Source organism: Anabrus simplex, chromosome 2, assembly GCF_040414725.1.
Source record: "Anabrus simplex isolate iqAnaSimp1 chromosome 2, ASM4041472v1, whole genome shotgun sequence".
In the NCBI taxonomy this organism is placed as follows: Eukaryota; Metazoa; Arthropoda; class Insecta; order Orthoptera; family Tettigoniidae; genus Anabrus; species Anabrus simplex.
In genome coordinates, this window is record NC_090266.1 from 1,184,526,592 (window position 1) to 1,184,551,459 (window position 24,868).

At 43.0% G+C, this 24,868-nt stretch overlaps 1 protein-coding gene across 1 annotated transcript in view; it reads left to right on the top strand.

The window, feature by feature from the left end:
* LOC136864780 (actin-binding protein IPP) overlaps nt 1-24,868 on the top strand; it is a 208,207-nt gene that overhangs the window by 72,808 nt on the left and 110,531 nt on the right. The window contains exon 3 of the mRNA XM_067142160.2: nt 24,176-24,424. Within this exon, the coding sequence (XP_066998261.1) occupies nt 24,203-24,424 (222 nt within the window). The 5' untranslated portion in view covers nt 24,176-24,202. The remainder of the gene's footprint in view (nt 1-24,175; nt 24,425-24,868) is intronic.

The window sequence follows — 24,868 nt, forward strand, 5'->3', positions numbered from 1 at the left end:
GAAGGAGATTATTTTACCGAATAAAATGCATTTGCAAGAAATTACCAATTCTTTATATCTCGCTGAAAAATATGGCAAAAACTTTTTTGGGTATCTGGTATATTCATGAATTCCTCTAAAGTTTATCCTAGTTTTATCCTCAGCTCTTACAATTTGTATTTTAATATCTGCTACTCTCTGTGCCAGTTTCTTACAGACTTACCTTTCTTCTAGGTTTCTGTCCCAACAGTTCCCCATTCCAATTCTTTACAGTAATTGTTTTAAGTTACCCGCCCAGTCCCCTTCCTGGTACTTCATTTGGTGTTGTAGGCTATATCAAGAATTTCTCCTTCTCCTCCTCTTTTTAGCCTAAACAAATATTTTATTATCTGATAGTTATATCTACCTTCATACTATTACAAATAAAACTCCATCTGATTCATTACTCTAATTTATTTCAGTATGACCTAATAAATGCCGGCCCTGTGGTGTAGGGGTAGTGTGCCTGCCTCCTACTATCCGGAGGCCCTGGGTTCGATTCCCGGCCAGGTGAGGGATTTTTACCTGGACCTGAGGGCTGATTCGAGGTCCACTCAGCCTACGTGATTAGAATTGAGGATCTATCTGGCGGTGAGATAGCGGCCCCGGTCTAGAAAGCCAAGAATAACGACCAAGAGGATTTGTCTTGCTGACCACATGACACCTCACAATCTGCAGGCCTTCGGGCTGAGCACTGGTCGCTTGGTAGGCCAAGGCCCTTCAAGGGCTGTAGGGCCATGGGGTTAGGTTGGTTATGACCTAATAAATGCACACACACATATATATACACACATATAAACCAGCTGAGAATGGCCACACTTACTAATTACTGTCTATTTACAAATCTCTCTTCTGTACACACACCAAGGAGTCCCAGCCGGTTGGAATTACCTGGGGACGGCTATAATCCTTACTTTCACTTTCCCAAGTCCAGTCAACTCGTACAGCAGCTGTGTGTAGACCGCTTGATTTCAACACAGTGCCACTGGCTACACAACACACGACGACTGTTCGTTGGTTCAGCTCCACAGATAGTCCAGTACTTCACACAGTCACATGCAGTGAACAAGTAAACAGCTCAACAGTATTCAACAGCAGGACGATACTACAGCGAACATTATCACGGGTCCATTTATCCTCGCACTCACGATAGCGGGTTTCTACGCTGGCTCACGGCGATCCTCAGTCCACAGAATTACAAGAACACACGGTACAATCTTCCATTCTGTTGTCTCCAGTTCATGCACTCACTGGTCTCTCCGACACCACAACAACAACCCGCTCGCAGGGGCCTTGTATTTATACCTCGATGTTGGGCCACTAGAATATTCAGGGTTCGGCTGGACAAGGCTGACGGTCGCTTGAGCACGTAACATCGCCCCTCTTCAAGAGCTGATTATTATTTATCCAAATGACAACATGGTAAAGGCCTTCCCACGCCAACTGGAGTTGGGAGACAAACCTCTCTTCCTTATGGGGTTATAAAGCCATACCAGGTCTTCTTCCTGATATGCGGTAGCATCCACTCGTTCACATCGTGCCTTCATTCGGTTGCTCTCTGTTCTCAATCTCTTCCGGATAGCGGCGTGTACACCCTCTAGTTTCCTTGCTAGAGAGAGGCAGTACTGGTCAGTAGGGGTAGGATGATCGTCAGGTCAACCAAACACTAAATCCACCGGGAGGTGCAGTTCTCTGCCAAACAACATTCTTGCTGGTGTGCATCCAGTGGCCTCATGCACTGCAGACCGGTACGCTAAGAGGAACAGGGGAAGATGACGATCCCAGTCTCTCTGATGTTCGCTTATGACTATTTGCTGGTGATTCTCAATGGTCCTATTGAATTGTTCCACCATTCCGTCCGATTGGGGATGTAGAGGTGTGGTCCTGGTCTTTCGGATACCCAAAAAAGGGCACAGATTTTGGAAGACCGCTGACTCAAAGATCCGTCCCTGATCGGAATGCAGCTCCAATGGTACGTCGTATCTACTGACGAACTCGTTCACAAGGGTTTCCGCCACCGTAGTCGCCTCCTGGTTCGGAAGTGCTTTATACCCCCGGCCACTTCGTGAAACAATCAGTGACGACGAGTGTATAACGATTTCATGTGTCACTGGTAGGGAATAGTCCGGCCACATCAATTGCCACTCTCTCTCGAGGGGTGCGCCTACATTGTAAGTCTTCATTCGGCCTTCACGTCTCCGGCTTGGTCCCTTGCTGGCAGCCCATCTGTTGCATCTAGTGCAGAAGTCTTCCCCATCCGATGAGCAACCTTCCCAGTAGAACCTCTCTCGGATCTTTTCCAAGGTCATCTTGACTCCTGGGTGCCCTCCCGAAGCTCCACCGTGAACTCCTTTCAGGGCTTCTGCTACCATACTGCATGGGACAACCACATGCTCCGGGAGAGTCTTCCCATTGCTGCTTTCCCAGTCGTGCTTTAGCAATCCAGCCCTGGTCACCAGTTAGTCCCATTGCGAGCAGTTCGACACAGTTTTGAGGTTGAGGTCACTGACGTTTGTCCATCCAGGCCACAGTATGAGGGCAATTTTCCACTCAGCTGGCAGTCCGATGTCCTAGTCATCCCTTGGCGCATTGATCCAGGCTTCAGGACTGCAGCTTCACTCGAACTCTACTGATGTCCTTCAGCAGGAAATGTCGTGTTCACCTTCCCTCTTGGAGCAGAACTTGCAGTCTTCGGGACAAGGCCTTCGAGACAGAGCGTCGGCGTTGGAATGTAGATGACCCTTGCGGTATTTGATCGTATAATTGTACTGCTGCAGTCTCTCCAGCCATCGTGCAAGCTGCCCTTCTGGGTTCTTGAAATTTAGAAGCCACTTGAGTGATGCATGGTCAGTACTGATTAGGAATTCTTGGCCATACAGGTACTTATGGAAATGCTCGATGGCCTTCACAATGGCCAGCAACTCTTTCTGGGTGATGCAGTAATTTCTTTCTGATTTTGAGAGGGCCTTACAGAAGTATGCAACTACCCGCTCTTCGTTGTCCATGACCTGATACAGGACGCCCCCAATACCAAATTTGCTCATGTCCGCGTCGAGCACAAATTTCACCCCAGGTCTGGGATATACCAATACCGGTGCTGTACATAGTGCGTGCTTCAGGTGGTCAAACGTTTTTTGGCATTCCTCTGTCGTGGTGAACCGTTGGTCATTCTCCGTAAGACGATGCAACGGCTTGGCAGTGCTCGCAAATACCCTGACGAATCGATTGTAGTAGGTGCAGAAGCCCAGGAAGCTTCGAAGCTGAGACTTGCCCTCAGGTACTGGCCACTCCCTCACCGCCATGGATTTCTCAGGATCCTTTCGGACTCCTTCCTCCGAGACGATATGTCCAAGGTACTGCACTTCTTCGGGCTCAACTTCAGCTGGGCTGCTCTCAATTTTCCTAGAATCTCCCTCAAATTCTTCAGATGCTCATCGAAGGTGCTTCCAAGTACGATGACGTCATTCAGGTAAATCAGGCACGTCTTCTAGTGCAGCCCTCTCAACAGAGACTCCATTAGCCTCTTAAACGTTACCGGGGCATTGCATAGCCCGAATGGCACTACCTTGAACTGCCAGAGACCATGTCCAACTGAAAATGTAGTCTTCTCTCGGTCTTCAGGATGAATCGCTACTTGCCAGTACCCACTCTTCAGATCCAGCGTAGAGAACCACTTCGACACTGATATCGTATCCAGAGTGTCATCAATCTGGGGTAGCGGGTAGCTGTCTTTCTTCGTGATGTCATTTACTCTTCTGAAGTCGACACAGAATCCAGTTGAGCCGTCCTTCTTCTTCACCAATACCACCGGGGAGCTCCAAGGGCTTTCTCAGGGTTCTATTACTTTCTGTTCTTTCATTTCTTCGATCATCTGGTCTACTTCATGTTGCTTTGCGAGCAGGACTTGTCGAAACGGAGCCTTGATCGGCGCGCTGCCACCCACATCACTCCGATGTTGTACGAGTTTCGTCTGGCCGAAATTGTTGCTGTCCCGGGAGAAGACGTTTTGATACTCCAGCAGTAGGTCTTCCATCTTCTCTCGTTGCCCGCGTTCTAGATTGTCGGTGGATTTTTCATACACCTTCCGCAGGGCCTTTGGCAAGTTCCGCCCTGCTCTCGCTCCGGTGTCTGGCCAATCTGACTCAATGGCTTCGCAGAGAGCTAACCATACCACGAGCTCACAAACTCCAAGCGTTGTGCCTTGGTGCATGGCGATGTCATAGTAATTCAAGTTGGATTGTCGAATGTAAGGCTGATGAGGGGTTCTGATCAAGGTTTTGGCGATCAGTAATCCCTTTGTATGACTGTTCTGATATTCCGGCTCCACAATGGCCGTCAAACCTCCAGCAGCTCCATCCACGTCCACCTGGGTCCTTGCTGGGATGGACAGGCCCTCTCACAGCTTAACCTGGCATAAAGCAGTGCCTTCCCACGCTGGTCACATGGCAGTTTCTTCATCCCCGTACCGAAGCATGTTGGCGCTCATATCCAGGATGATTTTATGTTTTGGGCCGATGACCTTAGATGTTAGGCCCCTTTAAACGACACGCATCAACGGTTTTATGTTCGTTCAGGAAGTAGAGTCCAATAATTATCTCGTCCACAATGTCTGCAACGAGAACCTGGTGATTCACTGTCCGCCGCCCTATGGAGAATTTCATCACTGTCTTACCATAGACAGGCGTCGTCTCTCCTGTGGCAGTAGCCAGGCTGAGGTTCACTGGAAGGGGATCAAATTCTCCACCGCTGTGCAACTGTTGGCTTCACAATGATCCTCGTTGCACCAGTGTCAATCAGCATGCTCCGCGCTATCCCTTCGCTGACTCCGTCTACCATTAGGCTGCTACTATCTGATTGCAGTCTCGCTGCTGGGGCTTGACAACCTTCCTGAGCCAAACTTCACCCCCCCCAAGGCTGGCTAAGAGTCATTTCCCTGACTGGTATATTTCTTGGCCGTCGGAGCGTCCGATGGAGGCTCCCGTCTGCAGCGGTGTTCGCAGTTCCGGCTTATATGACCCTTGGTACCACAATTCCAACAGGTGACAGGTCTTTGAGGTACCTGATGGCTCGAGCTGTGTTCCGTTGCCACATTCGCTGGTTTCCGCTTGGCTTCATAGAACCTTCCCAGAGCTTCGAGGAAGTCGGTCAGGGACTTATCGTCCTGCAACAGCGGAGTTTCGTCCACTTCCAGGCGGTGCATCCTAGTTTGTAGTCTCTATGCCTGTTTCGTGGCCACGAACACCAACGCGTGGCTGAGAGAGTCTCCTAGGGTCGTATGGTGGGCGAGGTGAAGGGCCTGTTGAGTATCTGGGTCACGTAATCCACCTATGAAGGTCTGTCTACCCAGCTGTTCGATGAATTCTTCTGGTGTTGAAGGATAGGCCAGGCGAACGAGACGAGCGGCATCTGTCTCAGATTCCTGGAGTGTCTCCGTACTCTTCTTAGTTCTGGTTCAAAGCTGGGTCTAGTATGCCTGTTGTAGGTGGCGATCTCCGTAACGGGTGTCCATGTGGGCTACTAGCTTGTTCTGAGCTCCTTCTGGTAATGCCTGTAGTCCATTGAGGGCTTCCCCTCTCAGAGCCACGACGAGGCCTGTAGCTTTGTACCCTTCACTCCAGTGGTTAGCAGAACAGGCCGCCTTGAACTGCCGCAGGTATATACTCCGTGGTCCCTTCCCGTCGAACGTTGGTGGCGTGACCTTGGTCAGACTTGGTACTGCAGACGATGGCCCCTCCACATTGGTCCCGTCTCGTATGTTACCACGTAGCTGGGCGACTTCTTGCTTCAGGTCCTGGCAAATAGTGTTTGGATATTTGATCGACCGTAGATATTTTCTCGTCAAACGTCCCTATCTTTTCTTTGGGTTAGTCTTTCACTTCAGTTATTTCTGCCTGTAGAATATCCTTTATCTCGTGGTGACCCTGCTCGATCTGCCTCTGTACATTTTCTACCTTCTTGTGCCCTTCTTCCATTTTCTCCATCGTCATTTTCTGGCCTTCTTCTGTCATTCTCTCCATCTTTTTTTAAAAATTTTCTTCCATCTTCTCCAACTTCTTGTGATTTTCTTAGATCTTCTTTTGATTTTCTTCGAGCGCATTTAACTGTGGCTCAATTTTCTTGTTCTTGTGGCCTCTGGTCTCAATTGGCATGCAGTAATTAACAAAAGATAAAAGAGATTTATATGAGTGTGCATTCACTGTACACCAACATTCTGGAATGTTCCCAATGGCAGTTGAAACCCAAAATATCTTGTCTGCTATTTCACGCTGATTAAAACGATGTATTACACATGGGGTCTATTCTGACTTCTGACACCATTTTGTTGCGGAACTCCATATGTTCTGTTACTCTAATTTATATCAGTATAACCTAATAAACACACACACACACACACACACACACACACACACACACACACTCTCTCTCTCTCTCTCTCTCTCTCTCTCTCTCTCTCTCTCTCTCTCTCTCTCTCTCTCTCTCTCTCTCGTCCTGGCCGGTTGGAATTGCCTGGGGACTGCTATAATCCTTACTTTCACTTTCCCAATTCCAGTCAACTCATACAGCAGCTGTGTGTAGACCGCTGGATTTACACACAGTGAAAAAGTAAACAGCTCAACAGTATTCAGCACCAGAACGGTACTCACAACAGCGAATATTAACACGGGTCCATTTATCCTCGCACTCACGATACGTCGCCATAAGACCTATCTGTGTCGCGATAGCAGGTTTCCTCGCTGGCTCACGGCAATCCTCGGTCCGCGGAATTACACGAACACACAGTACAGTCTTCTGTTCTGTTGTCTCCAGTTCACGCACTCATCTCCGACACCACAATAACAAGTCGCTCACAGGGGCCTTGTATTATACCTCGATGTTGGGCCACTAGAACATTCAGGGTTCGTTTGGAGATCGAACCTTCCCATCATATCTTCCAGAAATCGCATGGAGAAACTAGATGAAGGAAACAATATAGGAAGGGTGTGGCATGTCCTCAGGCAGGCTGGGAAGTTCCCCGAGCTGGCGTAGTCATCCCCTTTCAGGTAATGTCGAAGGGGCTGCGACAAGGCTGACAGTCGCTTGAGCACGTAACAATACTAATATCAGTACACAGTAATCTTATACCACTATTTGCTGCACATCTTGGTAAACCTCTAATTATTTTAATAATTTTTCTTGTGATTAAATCAAGCATTGCAGTTTCCTTTTCTGTTCCCCATATTTCTGAGCCTTATAATATTTTAGATTTGACCACAGCATTGAATACATTTCTTTGCACTCAAAAATGAATTTTAGGCATTCTCTTGTCTAATACTTGTATACTAGCTAGAGCTGGTGCACCAGTCATTTTTGCCCTCTTAACGTGTTCAACCCATTTTCCGTTTCCTGATGTTATAATTCCTGAATATTCTAGCTTATTAACTATATCCAGATTTACTCCTTTGAGATACCAGTTTTCCTTTTTTGCTAACAATTTTCCCCCTTTTCACATACCATTACTCCGTTTTTCTGTACGTTAATTTTCATATTCCACATCTTACAGTACTTCATGATACCATCAATACTTTTTTTTTCCTCCTGCCTGCATTAATGTGAACAGGAATATGTCATCAGCAAAGACAAGGCCAGGAATATCCAGATTTTCTGAACATGATGGTGCAAACCTCTCCTCTCTTTCAAATTCTAATATATCATTAATAAACAACAGAAATAAAATAGGTGACAATTTACAGCACTCTTTCAGTCCCATTTTAGAAATATCTCCTACAACTACTCCTTCTTTCACTCTCACTGTACATTTTACCTAAGTATATATCTCTTCTATTGCTCTTATCACCCTGCACGATACTCCAACTTGTCTCAACCTAGTAATGACTTCCCCCTTGTACACAGAATCACATGCTTCCTCTAAGTCTATTGATGTTATATAGGATGTTCCTTCTTTTTTTCTTTACATATTTGTCAATGACAGTTCTCACAATAAACACATTATATGGAGATCCCCTCTTCTGAAACCTCTTTGAAATTTTGACAGGACTGAATGTCTCTCTGCCCAGTTCATTAGTCTTTTCGCCATTATACCAAGTGTATACTTTCCCCAATGTACGTAATAAGGTTATTCCACTGTAGTTACCTGGATTCAGTCTGTCCCCTTTATTTTTATGTAGAGGGCATATTATTCCCTCTTTCCAAGCTTTTGGGAATACCCCGTTCTCAAAGATTTTATTCACCGAGCGTGTTGGCCGTGCGGGTAGGGGCAACGCGGCTGTGAGCTTGTATCCGGGAGATAGTGGGTTCGAACCCCACTGTCAGCAGCCCTGAAGATGGTTTTCCATGGTTTCCCATTTTCACACTAGGCAAATGCTGGGGCTGTAGCTTACTTAAGGCCACAGCCGCTTCCTTCCAATTCTTAGGCCTTTCCTATCCCATCTTCGCCACTAGACCTATCTGTGTCGGTGCGATGTAAAGCCACTAGCAAAAAAAAAAAAAAATTTATTGAATATCTTTGTCAGAATTTCTTTCATGACATTTTGCTTTCCCACCTCTTTCCAAAATTCATTTGTGATACCCTTGTAACAGGTCCCTTATTTCTTGAGCCAAAATAGTTTCATCTAATTCTGACAGAGTGACACTCAAAGCACCCAAAACCACAGTCCCCTTGTGATGAGCTCTCCATTTGTATTCTTTGTTCAATAATTTCTTGAAATACCCATGTACTATGACTAACACTGGTCCCCCCAGCACCCATTTTCTTCTGGGTTATCTGATTGTTTTCATCCTGGGGCCGATGACCTTTGATGCTAGGGCCTGAAAACAACAAGCAGCAGCAAGCATGTGTTCATCCTATACATTCTTGCTATTGTTGTCCTTACAAATTTTATTTCTTTCTTTCTGCCATTGCTATTACTGTCCTGGTTAGGACTTCAACTCTATTCTCTTCTATCAGTTTTTTAATACCAATTTTCCAAATCTGAAGTTCTCTCCACTGAAGTACTCTCTGAATTTATTCCATAATTCTTCTTGCCAACGATACCTAGGTATCTTCCTCTACTTTAAGCTATTGTAAACTATCTCCTGCACCCTTATATTTTGGCTCATTATTTTTATAGTTACTGGCAAATGGTTTGCCTGTGCCCAATCCCTAATTTTTTCTCTTTGATACCGGGCGAGTTGGCCATGCGGTTAGGAGCGCGCAGCTGCGAGCTTGCATCCAGGAGATAGTGAGTTGGAACCCCACTTTCGGCAGCCCTGAAGATGGTTTTCTGTGGGGCTCCTCCTTAATTAAGGCCACGGCCGCTTCCTTCCTACTCCTAGCCCTTTCCTATCTCATCGTCGCCATAAGACCTATCTGTGTCGGTGCGATGTAAAGCAAATTGCAATTGTGTCTCTTTGATAACTTGCAGACTATCCCTACAACATACAACTAGGTCAGTTGTACTACCCCCATTTTCTACTACAGTGGACTCTTTTTAATTCAAACTCCAAGGGCAATCAGAAAAATTTGAATTATCCAAAAATCAAATTAACCAAGAATGACTATTTTGGGTATAGTACAGTATTGTATAAATACATAAAATTTAACAATTCATTGTTATAAATAATTATTACAGTATTATGCATTCTACCGTACCTTAACGGCTGCCATGTTTTTTCTTATACTGCAGGTGAAAGTTTTCACACGACTGTATAAACACTCGTAAAACAGCAGCATTTACAGTATTTACGCACAATTTAGTACATGTGACAATACACTGATTCCAATACTCACTTAAAAAGTTAGTGGTTTTTGTTTGTTTGGATTTGTTTAGTTTTACATGATAGACAAAATTGAAGGGCTTAGTGTAAAAAGGGGGTATCCCTCCAAAGTGTACTTTTGAGATATTTAGCATTTTATTAGATTGCCTGTTAATTTTATCAAAACAATAAGAATCAGAAAATGTTTTAAGGATTGAGTGATGTAGGTACTGTATTAACTCCCTGCAAATGTGGGGCAGAATATGTTGATTTTTATTGTAAAAAACGTTCACATGACTACTGACAAGTAGATATTATTGTAGACAAAACACAGATTTTCAAATACAACAGAGAAAAAATAACTCTAAATAACCTCATGAACATTAAACACCCTAAATAACATCAAGCTCATTGGTTTCTTCTATTTCATTTCCATTGTCTGATTTCAAATTCTGATAATAGCCATGGTGTATGGGAGGCACAAACTTCAACATGGACATTATATCACGCAGTTTAGCCGCTTTGATGGGTCTACCATTAGGATACTTTGGTTCTAGAACAGTGTAATTTATTTTCTGTGCCCTTCCCTTACTCTTCTGCAGACTTATGGAAGTATATTGGCCTATATCACTGTATGTGAACTGTACATGCACGTTATGCCCTTCCTGGAACCTCAGAACAGATGCCTCTCGGCAGTCCACGCTTATGCCAGAAGGGGTTTTGTTTCTTTTTGTTAGCTTCTTTGTTAATGGAGTTAAACTAACAAAATCCTCTTTCTCCCCACTGTTGGCAGCCCTGAAGATGATTTTCCATGGTTTCCCATTTTCACACCAGACAAATGCTGTACTCTACCTTAATTAAGACCACAGACATTTCCTTCCCATTCCTAACCCTTTCCTATCCCAATGTCGCCATATGCCCTATCTGTGTCGGTGCGACTTAAAGCAAGTTGCATAATGTAACTTGCGATAAAATCTTGACTTTGAATTATCTTTATTTAAGCTTCGAAAATTTGGTTTAAATATAATTTTTTTGCATTGTTTAGGATAGGAATTTAAAGGGTAATAATCTTTTATTCAAAATATCCAATTTTTGAATTATGCAGTGTCGAATTAACCAGAGTCTACTGTATATAGGTTAACTGTCCACTCTCATCGCCAAACCACCATCCATTCAAAATATAATTCTGACCACACATAATTCTAGTAGATTTTCCTCATCTCTGACACATTCTTTGTCCCAGCTATTTCTGTTTACTACAAATACCTTGTCCTTGTCTTGGTTGTAAACTGTCTTCCTGTCTCGTATTCTTGCGTTAAGATCTCCCACGAGGGTAATGCCCACCTGTTTGTACATACTTCTCATTTGTCTAATTTTTGCTACTAAATTCTCAAAGAAATCATTCTGCGCAAATCGTGAGCGCATAGATGGATTATACATAAAGGCCATACATATTTAATTCCTCCAATTGACCCCGTCTAATATTCTTATCAAAATTTAATTCCTTTAACTCAGATTCTAAGAGCTATATCCTATCTTTTAGCTTATCTTTAATAATCACCAAAATGCCACCCAATGTTCTTCCTCTATTGACTCTCCGTGATACTATTTGAGTTCATACTATAAGTCATGCAGGTCATGTAATCAGACCAAGTTTCTACTAGTCCAAGAATGTCCATTTCTTAAAGTAATTATTTAAAACCTTCATTACCTACTTTATTCCAAAACAAACCAAAACAAAAGCCCATGGCGCATTAGCCTTGAAGGTCCTTGGGCTACCAGGCAACTACTGCTCAGCCCAAAGGCCTGCAGATTATGAGGTGTTGTATAGCACAACAAATCCTCACAGCCCTTATTCTTGGCCTTCTAGACTGGGGCCACTATCTCACCATCAGATAGCTCCTCAGTTGTAATCACGTAGGCTGAGTGGCCCACGAACCAGCCCTAAGATCCAGATAAAAATCCCTGACTTGGCCGGGGCATCCGGGTAAGGTGTGAGCACGCTACCCCTATACCATGGGGCCATTCCTTCAATATTTATATATGCTACTTTTAACTTTAGTTATTTTTTGCCTCTGTGTTTCCCTGAATACCAGCCTTACTCCTAGTCACCCTAGATCTTTCCACTTCCATTATACTCCACTCAGAAAAGCAAATAACTTCCTTCTGAGATAGTTCTTCTGGGAATTTTACTCTACTGCCTGAACTCATACCCTTCTTCTGAACAAAATCCCTTGAACTCACTGTCTTACGCCTTAAAGTATCTTCACTTGCACCATTTGGACCCGCTGACATCTAGCGCACGATGTCACTCCACACCAGGCGCGGCTCCATAATACGATCTGCAGAGCTGCAGAACCACCACTATGAAAGATATACAGTAATATAAATGAGTAATATATAGCGATTAGTGATCCCATCCCTCATACTGAGTGTTTATATCGAGCCAAAGATCGATACCATACAGCTGCTGGTGATCTGGCAACCCTGTTTAGAGCTGTGAACGACAGAACATTAGGAGAGCCTAGAGAGCACACTTAACTACAGCTTTCTTCCGATAGGTGGCTAAGGGTCGCCCATAAGTTTCTGTATGAACTGCAGTATGTCTGACCTATTCCCGTGACCATAGAGTTAGTAAATAATACACTAGATAGCGCCACCGTCCGTGAGAGAATCGCTGCAGCGATATAATCGCAGCTGTTTGGGAAAAGTTCCCTCCATTGTACTCATCAGTGTAAATAGAGAACTTGTAAAGCTGTGTGCATGTTGATATGGTTTAAAATTCTTACATGTCAACATTCTCAGATACTACAGTATAGTTGTGATGCTTCTGTTCAGTAGAAAGAAAGCCCAAATAGCTTAAATACAGGATAAATGCGTGATAAAAGAGGATGGTTGTGATCAAGTAACACAAAATCAATCTACTATCCATGTTAAGTCTTCAAACAACGTGCCTTATGGTTGGGGTATGTATATTTTTCTGTCATTGGTGTAAATGACCAGGACTTCAGCAAAATTCTATCCAACGACCGAAAACATTCTCTCGTACGAAGCGAATGAGCGAGTTCTTAGGACTACAAGTATGTACAGTAATCACGACTGTTTCTCCGTAATGGTAGTGAATTCTTCCGAGTTAGGTAGTCATGAAAATGAAAACGGAAACGCTAGTACCATCAGATGATGTTCCCCCTCCATTAAGAAAGCCGGCTGCCAAAGATGTACGCAGGTCTCGGAATGTTTGTAAATATGAATGTGTCGATAGGTCAGCATTTTTTTACGATAAGCGGAAGAGGGGCTTTATTTTTTCTAACTTTTTAATTGTTGTTTTTTGTACAAGTCAGTTATTTATATTGTCGATGTCCCTCGAAATTGGGGTCTTACAAATTGAGATGAACGTCTACCGGTATTATTTCGGTACATTTTCGAGAACTTCACACTGATAAGACATGGAGTAAACCGTTTCCGCGGGGTTGGAGGACGGATTCACACGAGCTCAGCTGACACTTTACGTATGCAGTACAAATTTATATTTGTCTATAACACTTACTGCAATGGACTGGGCGTCACAGAGCAGAACCACCAACATTATTCAGCATGAGCCACCACTGCTCCACACTAGTTCTTGTCAAAGCTGGAAGATCTTGAGACGTAGACTGTTTCATCTGTCCAGGGTTAGTACTGAGATAAAATTCTGAGAGGTCTTCACCCCTACTCCTTCCAGTCCTGTACAAATCATCTACTGTATTTTTATTTTTACAATTGGTTTTACGTCGCACCAACACAGATAGGTCGTATGGTGACAGTTAATAGGAAAGGGCTAGGAGTTGTAAGGAAGCGGCCGTAAGGTACAGCCCAGCATTTTCCTGATATGAAAATGGGAAACCATGGAAAACCGTCATCAAAGCTGCAGAGTGTGGGATTCAAACCCACTATCTCCCGAATGCAAGTTCACAGCTGTGCACCCCTAACCGCGCGGCCAGCTCGCTCGGTCATCTATATCTCTTTGTATGCAGTCAGTGCCTACGTTTTCTCTCATTAACATTAAAACTGAGTTCATCAATTCCACCGTTGATTCTCTTTCAGTTTCCTCCAGGCCATAAATAATTATGTTCCTTCTCTTCTCCTCCTCCATTCTCCTGCTTTCATGCCATTGAAGTACCTGAACTTGTTCTTCTAGCACCTTAGTCATCTGATTCAGTATAGTTCCTTCTTTGTCTTGTCTCATTTTCTCCTTTATTGCTGTCAGTTCTTCAGCTAAGCAGTCCCTCATTTCCTTAATTTGTTGGGACTGTACTTCCAGCATTTCTTTTGCCTGATCAGTCTGAGAAGCTTCGCGCATGATTTCCTTAACTTTCTCCATGTCCTCCCAGGCTTGAGTCCATCTCATCTCCTCCAATGATTAACAGAGTAGCCACTATAGCTGCCACCATCAACAATTCTGCCAATCCTATCCTTTTGCCATCTTCTGTTTTGCACTCAGTCTTGATCATCTTGACCCGGTTGTGCCATCGTCCTTTCATATTCCTGTACTATTGCACCATTACACCAGCAATGCTTTCCCTGTACTTACGGATCGTTGCCACATACGTCTACTCACTAGCTCAGCTAAGACTGCAGGCTGCAACTATTGTGATAGGTTTTGCCAAGAGCGGTATATTCCAGTGGTATTTGACGTTCTTCTCTTCATTCTAACACAAAAAGCAGATAACAGTAATGTACCCTCAACCACACAGCATAGAAACACTTAATTGTATACATTGTATACATTCTTGAAATGTGAGGATGTTCATAAACTGGTGGCCGAAGAGATGATACTTGGAATCCTACCACCTGCAAAATATGTTCATCCCATTTCATACAAAAGGATTTTAAAACAGTCGTCTTCTGAAATGGCCTTTTTTGTGTGATTCAGTGTACCTATGAATACTGTATCACCATGAATTACTCAACGTCGGGTGTTGAAACCTCTCTGGAGCACTGGCAGAGCTGTAGCCAGAGCAATTCATGATATGGGTTGTTGATGTCTGGAGCAAAGTCGATGTTTTATGGGATTCAAGTCTTCTCCAATTCTGGATCTTACTATCTTCAAACTATATCCTGACAGACCTTGCTTCAGGGCTGGGAGCATTGTCATCCTGATACAGACAATAGTCATCACTAGAGCCCTGATTTCCATGCTCTATCAAATCGCAAAATCTTAACTCTTGATACACTTCAAAAGCTATGCAGTGCTACCTGGGTTTCTCAGCTTCCACCTTAACAATTATCTGCCTGTAGTCTAGCATATTATACTGCAGAATACTGCTGTCCTGTCTGGATGAACGGTCACTACATGATGGTGGTCGATGTCCAACTAAATCAAATCATGCAAATTATAACTGGGATTATAAAATCCACTCCAACATTTTGGCTGTCAGCCTTCAGCCTCATTCCCCCTCTCCACCTAAGAAGGAAAAAGGACCTTGTGAGGGAATATAAGAAAATTTCAAGGAATTAAACAGCTACCAATCTACGAGGACATCAGCGGCATAGAAATCAGATGTCCACCACTGAGAACAGTAAGCAGCCTCATAGAACATAATTTTAATGTTAAACAGGCCTGGATACAAGAATGGTGCAACAATGTACCTCCACAGTTTTCTATGTGCAAGAAACAAGCCTCGGGAATTAGAGCTTCCTCACAAGACATGGTCAACACTGAATAGGTTGTTCGATCATGGCAGGTGTGGTGATCTACTCTTCAAATAGAGAAAAGTCTCTTCAGCAGAATGTAAGTGCGGCTTTCCAAGGCAGACAGTCAAACTCATTGTTGAAAAGTGTCCTCTGAGCTCCTACCCTGGTGACCTCGCAGACTTTCTGAATGCTATACCAGAGACAATAGAGTATATTAATAACATGGCCATAAACTTGTAAATATTTAATTGTGTTCGTTGTTTATGTTTATTGATTTGTAAAGTAATGTCATGCCATACGATTAATAATAATACACTTGTCAAAAAACCCAATTAATCTCCTGAGAATCCAGTTAAACTCATAATTCACTAACTCAGTTTAACCATTTGTCCGACTCCATAGCCGAATAGGCAGCATATTGACCTTCGTTTCAGAGGGCCCTGGGTTCGATTCCCGGCCAGGATGGGGATTTTGATCTTAAATGATTAATTACCTTGCATCAGAGACTGAGTGCTTGTGCTGTCCCCAACATCCCTGCTACTCATACACCACACACAATACTATTCTCCACCACAATAACATACAATACAGCAGATGCCGCCCACCCTCATCAGAGGGTCTGCCGTATAAAGGCTGCACAAGGCTAGCGATAGCCACGCAAAATTATTATTATTATTATTATTATTATTATTATTATTATTATTATTATTATTATTATTATTATTATTATTATTATATATAATTAATTCGCTGGGGCCATCAAGGACCACGTTAAGTCTTGTTGCATTTGACACTGAACTTGGCCTTCTTTAGAGCCCAAATTTCCCTCATTCTTTGTGAGTGGGCTTGCTTACGCTCCTCTGTCCAAGGGGCACCATGTCTTCTCTTCGGTTGCTCGTCTCGGTTTAGCCCGTTCGTCAATATTTTCTTGCGGAAGAGATCTCTGTTAAGGGCGTCTTCAGCTGAGATATGTAGCATTTGCAGGTCTTCTTTGGTATTTCTAAAGCAGGGAATTGTGGTTTTGGGGTTTGAATAAAAAAAGTGAAAGATTTCTTTAGGTAACTTTCTTCCGTCCATTCTTTTCAGATGACCGTAAAATCGTGCCCGTCTTTTTCTGATTGTATAGATAAGAAAAGTGTTTTTCCACCAATCAATACACAATTACGTTTAATCTATTTAAAATAAATTGTGTATTGATTGGTGGAAAAACACTTTTCTTATCTATACTTTGAATCTGTCAATACGGAAAATGAAATTTATAAATAATAATTTTTCTGATTGTGTCGGTAATTTTCTCTATTTTGCTGTAGACTTCCTTGTTGGATCTCTTTTGATGGATTCCATTTCTGTACTTTGATCCCAAGATTCCTCTCACAATTTTGCGTTCTCTTTTCTCCAGTTCTTCAAGGAGTCCTTTGTTGGCTTTTAGAGACAGGGTTTCGGCTGCATATAGAACTACTGGCTTCAGAACTGTTTCATAGTGACGTATCTTGGTGTTTTGGGAAAGGCATTTTTTGTTGTAGATTGTGCAGGATGTTTGGTAGGCTATTTCCAGTTTGCGTACTCGCTCCTGAAGTGCTTCTTTGTTCAGTCCATTTTTCAAGATGATCTCACCCAGGTATTTGAATTTGTCTACTTGGGTGATGTCCCCGTATTTTGTATGGAGGTTTGGTGGAGCCTCTTTGATGTTAGTCATTACTTCTGTTTTCTCAAACGATATCTGCAAACCAGTTTGTTCGGCAATTTCCTTTAAAATTTCAACTTGAGCTCTAGCGGTTTCTATATCGTTTGAGAGAACAGCAATATCATCGGCAAATGCTAAGCAGTCTGTTGCGATCCCCTTGGATTTGGTTCCTATTCTCAATGGACTGTAGTTGGTTTCCTGTAATCTCACCTGCCAGGTTCTGATGATCTTTTCAAGAACACAGTTGAAGAGTATCGGGGATAGCCCATCACCTTGTCGGACTCCTGTTTTGATGTCAAAGGAATGCGAGAGACATCTGTGGAACTTCACCTTGGATTTTGTATCGGTCAGGGTGGCTCTAAGTAATGCCAGCAGTTTCAAATCTACTCCAAATTCATTTAAGATGTTTAGCAGGACTTCCCGTTCAATGGAGTCGTATGCTTTCTTAAAGTCCACAAAGACAGACACATACTGTTTGGACCTTAGTGTACAATATCTGATGATCGTTTTGAGATTTTGAATCTGTTCAGCTGTTGAGCGACCTTTTCTGAACCCTCCTTGGTATTCACCTATTTGATGTTCGATTTGTGCTTCCAAACGCTCCAGGATGGCAAGTGATAGAATTTTGTAAGTCACGGGTAGCAAAGATATTCCTCTGTAGTTGTTGATGTTCTTCATGCTGCCTTTTTTGTGTAATGGATGGATCAAAGCTATTTTCCAATCTTCGGGTAGGGTCTCCTTGTTCCAAATTTCTTCTATTTGCTTTTGCAAGATATCAAGTGATTCCTCTGGGGTATATTTCCATAGTTCTGCTACTACTGAGTCTTCCCCCGGCACTTTGTTATTTTTGAGACGGGCAATGTGGCGCTTGATTTCATCTCTGTCGGGTGGTCTGGAATCTGGGTACCTGAGTAAGGGTTCCTTGGTCTCAATGGCGCTTTGCGGTTTAGAGCAATTAAGTAAATTCTTGAAGTAATCTGCCAGAATGCTGCAATTTTCTTCATATGACGTCGCCAGTGTGCCGTCTTTTCGCTCAAAGCATAGAGATGGTGGTTTATAGCCAGCGAGTTTGCGTTTGAAGGCTGTGTAGTACTCTCTGCTTTCATTCTTCCTAAAGTTTTGTTCTATCTTTCCAATGAGAGATTTTTCATATTTACGTTTCTCAGTTCTGAACACCCTAGCTGCTTGGGCACGTTGGGTTTTGTAGGTTTCCCAATCATTTTCTGATTTCGTAGAGTAGTACTGTTTCCACGCATTGAGTCTTTCTTGGAGGACTGATTCGCAGGTACTATTCCACCAGGCATGCTTTTTGCTTCTCTTGATTTCTGCAACTTCTTTGGCGGCCTCAACAAAGAGACTTTTGGCGTTGTTAAAGTCACAGTCATTTGGTCTAGCCTTCTCCTGGAACTCCTCGACCCTTTGCCGATGTTTATCATTGTCGAAGCGTGTGATCTGTTTGGTTGTCTTCCTTATGTTTGCGGGAATTGGTTTGAATTTGATAAGAGACATATAATGATCTGAGGCCACATTGATGCCTTTCTTTACCTTGACATTCATAATCTCAGGGCTGTTTCTCCTGGAGATTGCAACATGATCAATTTGGAACTCTCCGAGAGCTTGGACGGGAGAACGCCAAGTCATTTGCTTTCTGGGTAGACCTGCAGGACATCTGCAGGTTGTGATTTTCGCAAATGGACACCAGTCTTTTGCCGTTGGGATTGGTTCTTTTGTGAGCAGGGTAATTTCTTATAACTTTCTTGTACTTCTGTTCACGACCTAGTTGGGCATTGAAGTCACCCAAAAGAAGCTTGACATGGTGTTTGGGGATTTTGTTTAATTTTTCATCCAGTAGGTCCCAGAAATTATCAACTTTGTTTGGATCAGACTTGTTCTTATCGTTTGTAGGAGCATGTGCGTTAACTAGGGCGTAGGTTTTGTTCGCGCATTTAATTGTGAGTATAGACAATCTGTCATTCACAGGTTCGAAATTTGCAACCGATTTAAGGATCTTGGTTCTAACAGCAAACGCGGTTCCAAGCATCACAGCTCCATTGAGGATTCCTCTTTGCGCTTTGCTCTTGAAAAATCGGTAGCCTTCGGATTAAAAAATCTCTTCATCTGGGTACCTTGTTTCCTGTAGGGCCATTATGGATATCTGATTTTCGTGAAGAGCTTTGGTGAGGGTTTTCAGCTTGCCAGTTTGTGTAAGTGAATTTATGTTGAAAGTTGCTAGAAAGGTTTTAGATTTTGGCCTGAGTTTTTGGCTCTTCGGGGTACACTGAGACGCTCCGACTCGTCTCTTGCATGATGTCGAGTCTCCCTCAGAATCCGAACGAGACTCGTGCGCCGTGGCGTTCACGACAAGGAATTTATCCGAAGATTTACCCCCTGGGGTATGTTTCTTGAAATGTTGTGCCATCATGCTTTTTGACTTGACTTTGCTTTGGACGGGTACCCATCCTTTTACAACTAGGGTTGTTAGCCCTAGAGGTTGTCTCAAGATGTTTTCTGGCTTCTGGTCATTTACCAGTCTTCGCCGTAACCCTGGCAAGGGACCAGTTTTTTTTTCACGGTGGTATTTTATTTCCCTACTACCCTCTGACTCTGCTGGCGGCAGAGCCAGCGAGCTTCCCCAATTCCAATGGGACGTGCCCGATGGAGGTAACCGGTAAATCCCCGCATGGGTATTATTATTATTATTATTATTATTATTATTATTATTATTATTATTATTATCATCATCATCATCATTAGATAATGAGAATCATGTTAATCTGTCATTTCTTACCCATTCTGTTGGTGCTTTTTATTAATTATTATGACATATGACTTGACTTATTTCCTGTTGCTCCCTCTGGAGCATAGGGCCTTGGTGAAATTTCTCCACACAGTACGGTTCCTCGCCATTCTCTTCACTTCGCTCCAGGTCTTGTCAACATCTGTGATTTCCTTTTCGATCATCCTCTTCCAGGTCTTCTTGGGCTGACCTCGCTTTCTGGAGCCTTGAGGTTTCCAGTCCAGCGCCGCCCTCTCAACAGCTCCATCCGGCTTCCTTAATGTGTGTCTAATCCAGCGCCATTTCCTCTCCTTGATCTGGATGTCAATCGGCTGCTGATTGATCATGGTCCAAAGATCTTCATTCGAGATTATGTCCGGCCACCTCACATTTGTTATGCGACGCAGACATCAATTAATGAACCCTTGTAGCTGGTTATTGATCTGTTTTGTAACTTTCCATGTTTCACAGCGGTATAGAAGAATTGACTTTACATTGCTGTTGAAGAGGCGAAGCTTAGTCTTCCTGGAGATGTTTCTATTCTTCCACACGGGGTAGAGCTGGACAAACGCACAATGTGCCTTCTGGGTACAGCTTCGAACATCTTCCTCTGCTCCCCCATCCATTGTAACTATACTTCTGACGTAGAGGAAGGACTCAACTCGCTCAATTTCCTTTCTGTTTACTGTCAAGCTGGTCATAACATCCAAATTAATCCTCATCTCTTTAGTCTTGCTTGTGTTGATCATGAGACCTACACGTTCTGCTTCCTTCTGCAACCTACTCAGTTTCTCTTCTATGTCCCAGTACCGCTGTGTCATAAGACAAATGTCGTCTGCGAAGTCAAGATCTTCATGTCTGTCTCTCATCCCCCATTGAACACCCTCTTCCGTCCTCCTATTACCTTCTTCATCACACTGTCTAGGACCAGCAGGAACAAAGTGGGAGAAAGAACACACCCCTGTCTCACTCCAGACTTGATGTTTATCTTTTCTGTTAGTTTCCCTTCATGAAGAACCTGACACTCATACCCCTCGTACATCTCTTTCATGATCTTGATAATCTTTGATGGAATTCTGTATTCCTTGAGGGTCTTCCACATGATTCTTTGGTTTACAGCATCGAAGGCTTTCTCGAAGTCCACGAATGCGAGGTAGAGGATATTCCAGCATTCCATACTCTGTTCTATGTTGATTCGGAGTGTATTGACGAGATCCACACGGCTGCGATGTTGCCAAAATCCCACCTGTTCCTTTTGAAGCCTTCTTTCTACTGAATCCTTTATGCGATTCAGGATGACTCGCGACAGCACTTTGCTTGGAATGGAGGGCAAGGTGATACCCCTCCAGTTGTTGCAGTTTGTTGTATCCCCTTTTTTTGGTAACTTGACTATCGGCCCCTTCTTCCAGTCAATCGGTATTTCCTCCTCTTTCCATATCTTCTCCAGCAGTGGGTGCAGCAATTTGATTGTAGTATCAAGGTCTGCTTTCAGTATTTCCGCTTTAATGTCCAGACCAGGTGCCTTCCCATTTTTCATTTGTTTCAACGCTGTCCGTATCTCGTCCTGGGTTAGAGGGTCTAGGCCGATGCCTGGATCCCCTTCTGCTTCTTCTTCATCTTCTCCTTGCTGCTCATTTTCCAGTCCAACATCTCCATCTACTCAGCTGTTGTTCGCACGTGGTGAGGATCTCGCCTGTCTTCCTCTTCACTGGCCTACTTTTATTAAAACTTTTCTTCGAAAGCATCTTTGTGATGCCATAAAGCTCCTTTATATCCCCCCTTTTTGCCGCCTGTTCTGCTTTCTCTGCCTGCTCATCAATCCACTTCCTGTGATCTTTTTGCATACTCCTCTTTACTTCCCTATCTGCTATTGAATACTCAGCTTGTGTTTAAGCATTCTGCTGTCTGGTTTTGCATATATTTAGCTTGGCCTTTATCTCCTTCCTATAATTTATCTTGTCCCAGGTCTGATCAGATATCCATTCCTTCCACAAGTAGTTTTTGTACCCAGGCTGCTTCTCACTTGTTTTCACATAGATGTTTTTTACCTCGTTCCATACAGTCTCCACATCCTTCTCTATCTCAGATTCCAACACCTCGAATCTGTTGCTAAGTTCCAGTTGAAATTGTTCCAATGTCTGCTGATTCTTTAGCTTACTAACATCAAACTTCTTGTGCCGAGTGATGAACTTTTGGTGGACTGCCACGATCTTTATACGGAAGTTGACGACAACAAGATGATGATCACTGCCAATGTCCGTTCCTCTCTTGTTCCTAACATCTTCCAAACTCCTTCTGAACCTCCTGCTCACCGCAATGTGATTCAATTTGGTTTTCCGTGACTTGATCAGGAGACACCCATGTGACCTTATGACACCCCCTGTGCGGGAACACCGTGCCACCTATCACCAAGTCTTGGCTGGCGCAATATTCCGTAAACTTTCCCCCATTTTCATTCATCTTTCCAAGACCATGTATACCCATGATGTGTTACAATCCTTCATTTTTTGAGCCAACCTTCACGTTGAAGTCTCCCATAACTATGAGAATATTCTTCTTACTGTTTTTCATTGTGGCATCTTGCAACATTTGGTAGAATTCTTCCTTTCTTTCCAACTCCGATTGTTCTGTAGGTACATAGCATTGGATAATGGTCACATTCGTGATCTTGGTCTTGAACCTCGCAGTCAGAAGCCTACTGGAAATCGGCTTCCACTCCATGAGACTTCTCATTGCATTTCTACTGAGCAGCAACCCCACTCCATCCCTGTGCTCTTCATCCTCACTACCTTAATATAGAAATGTAATTCCATCTGTTGTTTGTATCTCACCAAATCCTGGCCACCTCACCTTACTCAATCCCAGAATATCCAGCCCAGTTCTTCATTTCCCGTGTCAGTTGTTTCAGTCTGCCTTTCACCCTCAAGGTCCTCACATTCCAGAAACCAATTTTTGTTATCCTCTTCATGCCAAAGGTCGTCATCAGATTATCCGTCCGGTTTTGTAATTTCGCTTCAGTTTCTATAATCAGATTATTTAAGAAGAGCGAGTGATTAACCCACTGCTTCCCAGTGCCTTGACGGGGCTGCCATCTTAAGCCTGAGGCACCAGGCTGATTTTCTCTCGGGGTTTCTTCCCTTGGCCTTTGAAGCTCCCACTTCTACTGCAAGGCAGCAGTTCCTATTCTATTTACCCAGAATAGGAGGGTTGCCCCTTCCTCTAGTTCCGCCGTTCCGAAGTCCCTCTTCTCTGCCTTCACTACCGTTTAGGTCTTCACCACAAACCTGGCAAGGGACCCTTACATGGGACTACCAGCCGGATCAGCTGGACCAAGGTTTTTTAAAGAGGTGTTACTCCTCTATCACTCGCCTTTTGTCCTGACTTGTGACAGGCAGAGCCTGGATTCCCAAACATTGGGTCCAGGTTGGTGGGGTTATTATGACATATAGGGTTCAGTTATCTATTTCAAAGCAATATTATCTTTTTTTTTTTTTTTTTTTTTACATCACACTGATACACATTGGTCTTATGGCGGCGATGGGATAGGGAAGTGCTGGGAGTGGGAAGGAAGCGGCCGTGGCCTTAATTAAGGTACAGCCTTTGCCTGGTGTGAAAATGGGAAACTACGAAAAACCGTCTTCAGGGCTGTCGACAGTGGGGTCAGAGCAATATCTGGGTGCTTTGAATCGGATAGTGCATATCCATCCATATTATCCATTCTGCTCAAAATTTTTGGAAAATGTCCTTGATTAGTGTTTTGCATCCAGTTGTTTGTGTTCCAGTAGTATATGCTTAAATACTCTTACAAAGTTAGTTTTCCATAAATGTTTTATGTTTAATTCTGTGAAATATGTAATAATTTACTCCTGATTCAGGGTGTGTTTGTATTTCTTGCCCTGCAATCATGCTGTATGCAGCTTATTTATTACACGCTGTTTGTTTTGTAAACATGGTTTCCCTTAAAAGTGGAGTTAAGTTGCTTCTGTTTGTTAAGCATAATCATCCACAGCAAGTGTTAAAATGAAGCATATCTACTGGTTTTTGATAATAACTATACCTTAAGAACAACAGTCTGATGTTTATGATTAATCAAGAACCAAACTATTTCTTTCTGATTAATACTGCCTGTAGGCCTGTGATATGATGGGGAAGATGACTGTAAGAAATAGAAAACAGCTAGAGAAAGTGTTCTTACATGTTCTGACATTAGATACAAACAAAATTATGTTACTAACGATGCCATTGTGTGTTACAAATGATGAATGCCATTATATGTTGTTATTTTGTTTCAGACTGGCATTGCCATTCTCCATGATTCGATGGCTAATGTGGACATGCCTCCCTTCAAAAGCAGTGAGTCTGCCCAAAGTGTCTTGACTGAGTTACCACTCGAAAGCAACGAAATACGAAGTGCCTCCTCCACTGAGAGAGAATATTCATGTGATCAGTTTGCTTCGAAGATTCTCCAAAACCTTAACTGCCTCCGTCTGAATTCAAAATTCTGTGATGTTGAAATTGTGGCTGGTGATAAAATTCTTAAGGTATTTATAGACATTTTCTATTCTCTTCACTTCTAAGTTTTCAAGCAAAAAGAAAAAAATGCAGGCATTACAATTAGTATTTACTGTTGTCCATTTCTTTCCTTTGTTTCTTTATTTATTTCTTCCCAAATTTCTACTTCATTTAATGCCTTTATCGAAAAGAGAACTTATTTCTGCGCTTTTCAGTCAGCTTTGGTGCATCTCTTTTTTGTATGTACTTTCATCCAGGCACTTAATGCCTTTATTTTTACTCTTGCTATCCATTTGGCCCATCTGCTTCAGGTAAAAACCTGGGTTGTTTGATATCCTCTGGCTTTCATTCCATTTTTTGAGAGCCCTTTTCCCCCGCTAAATTTTGTACCTCTGTAAATGTATATTTCAACTATTTTTTTAAATCTTTATGATACTGGTTTATATGCTGACTAGCTGATGTACCCGTGCTTC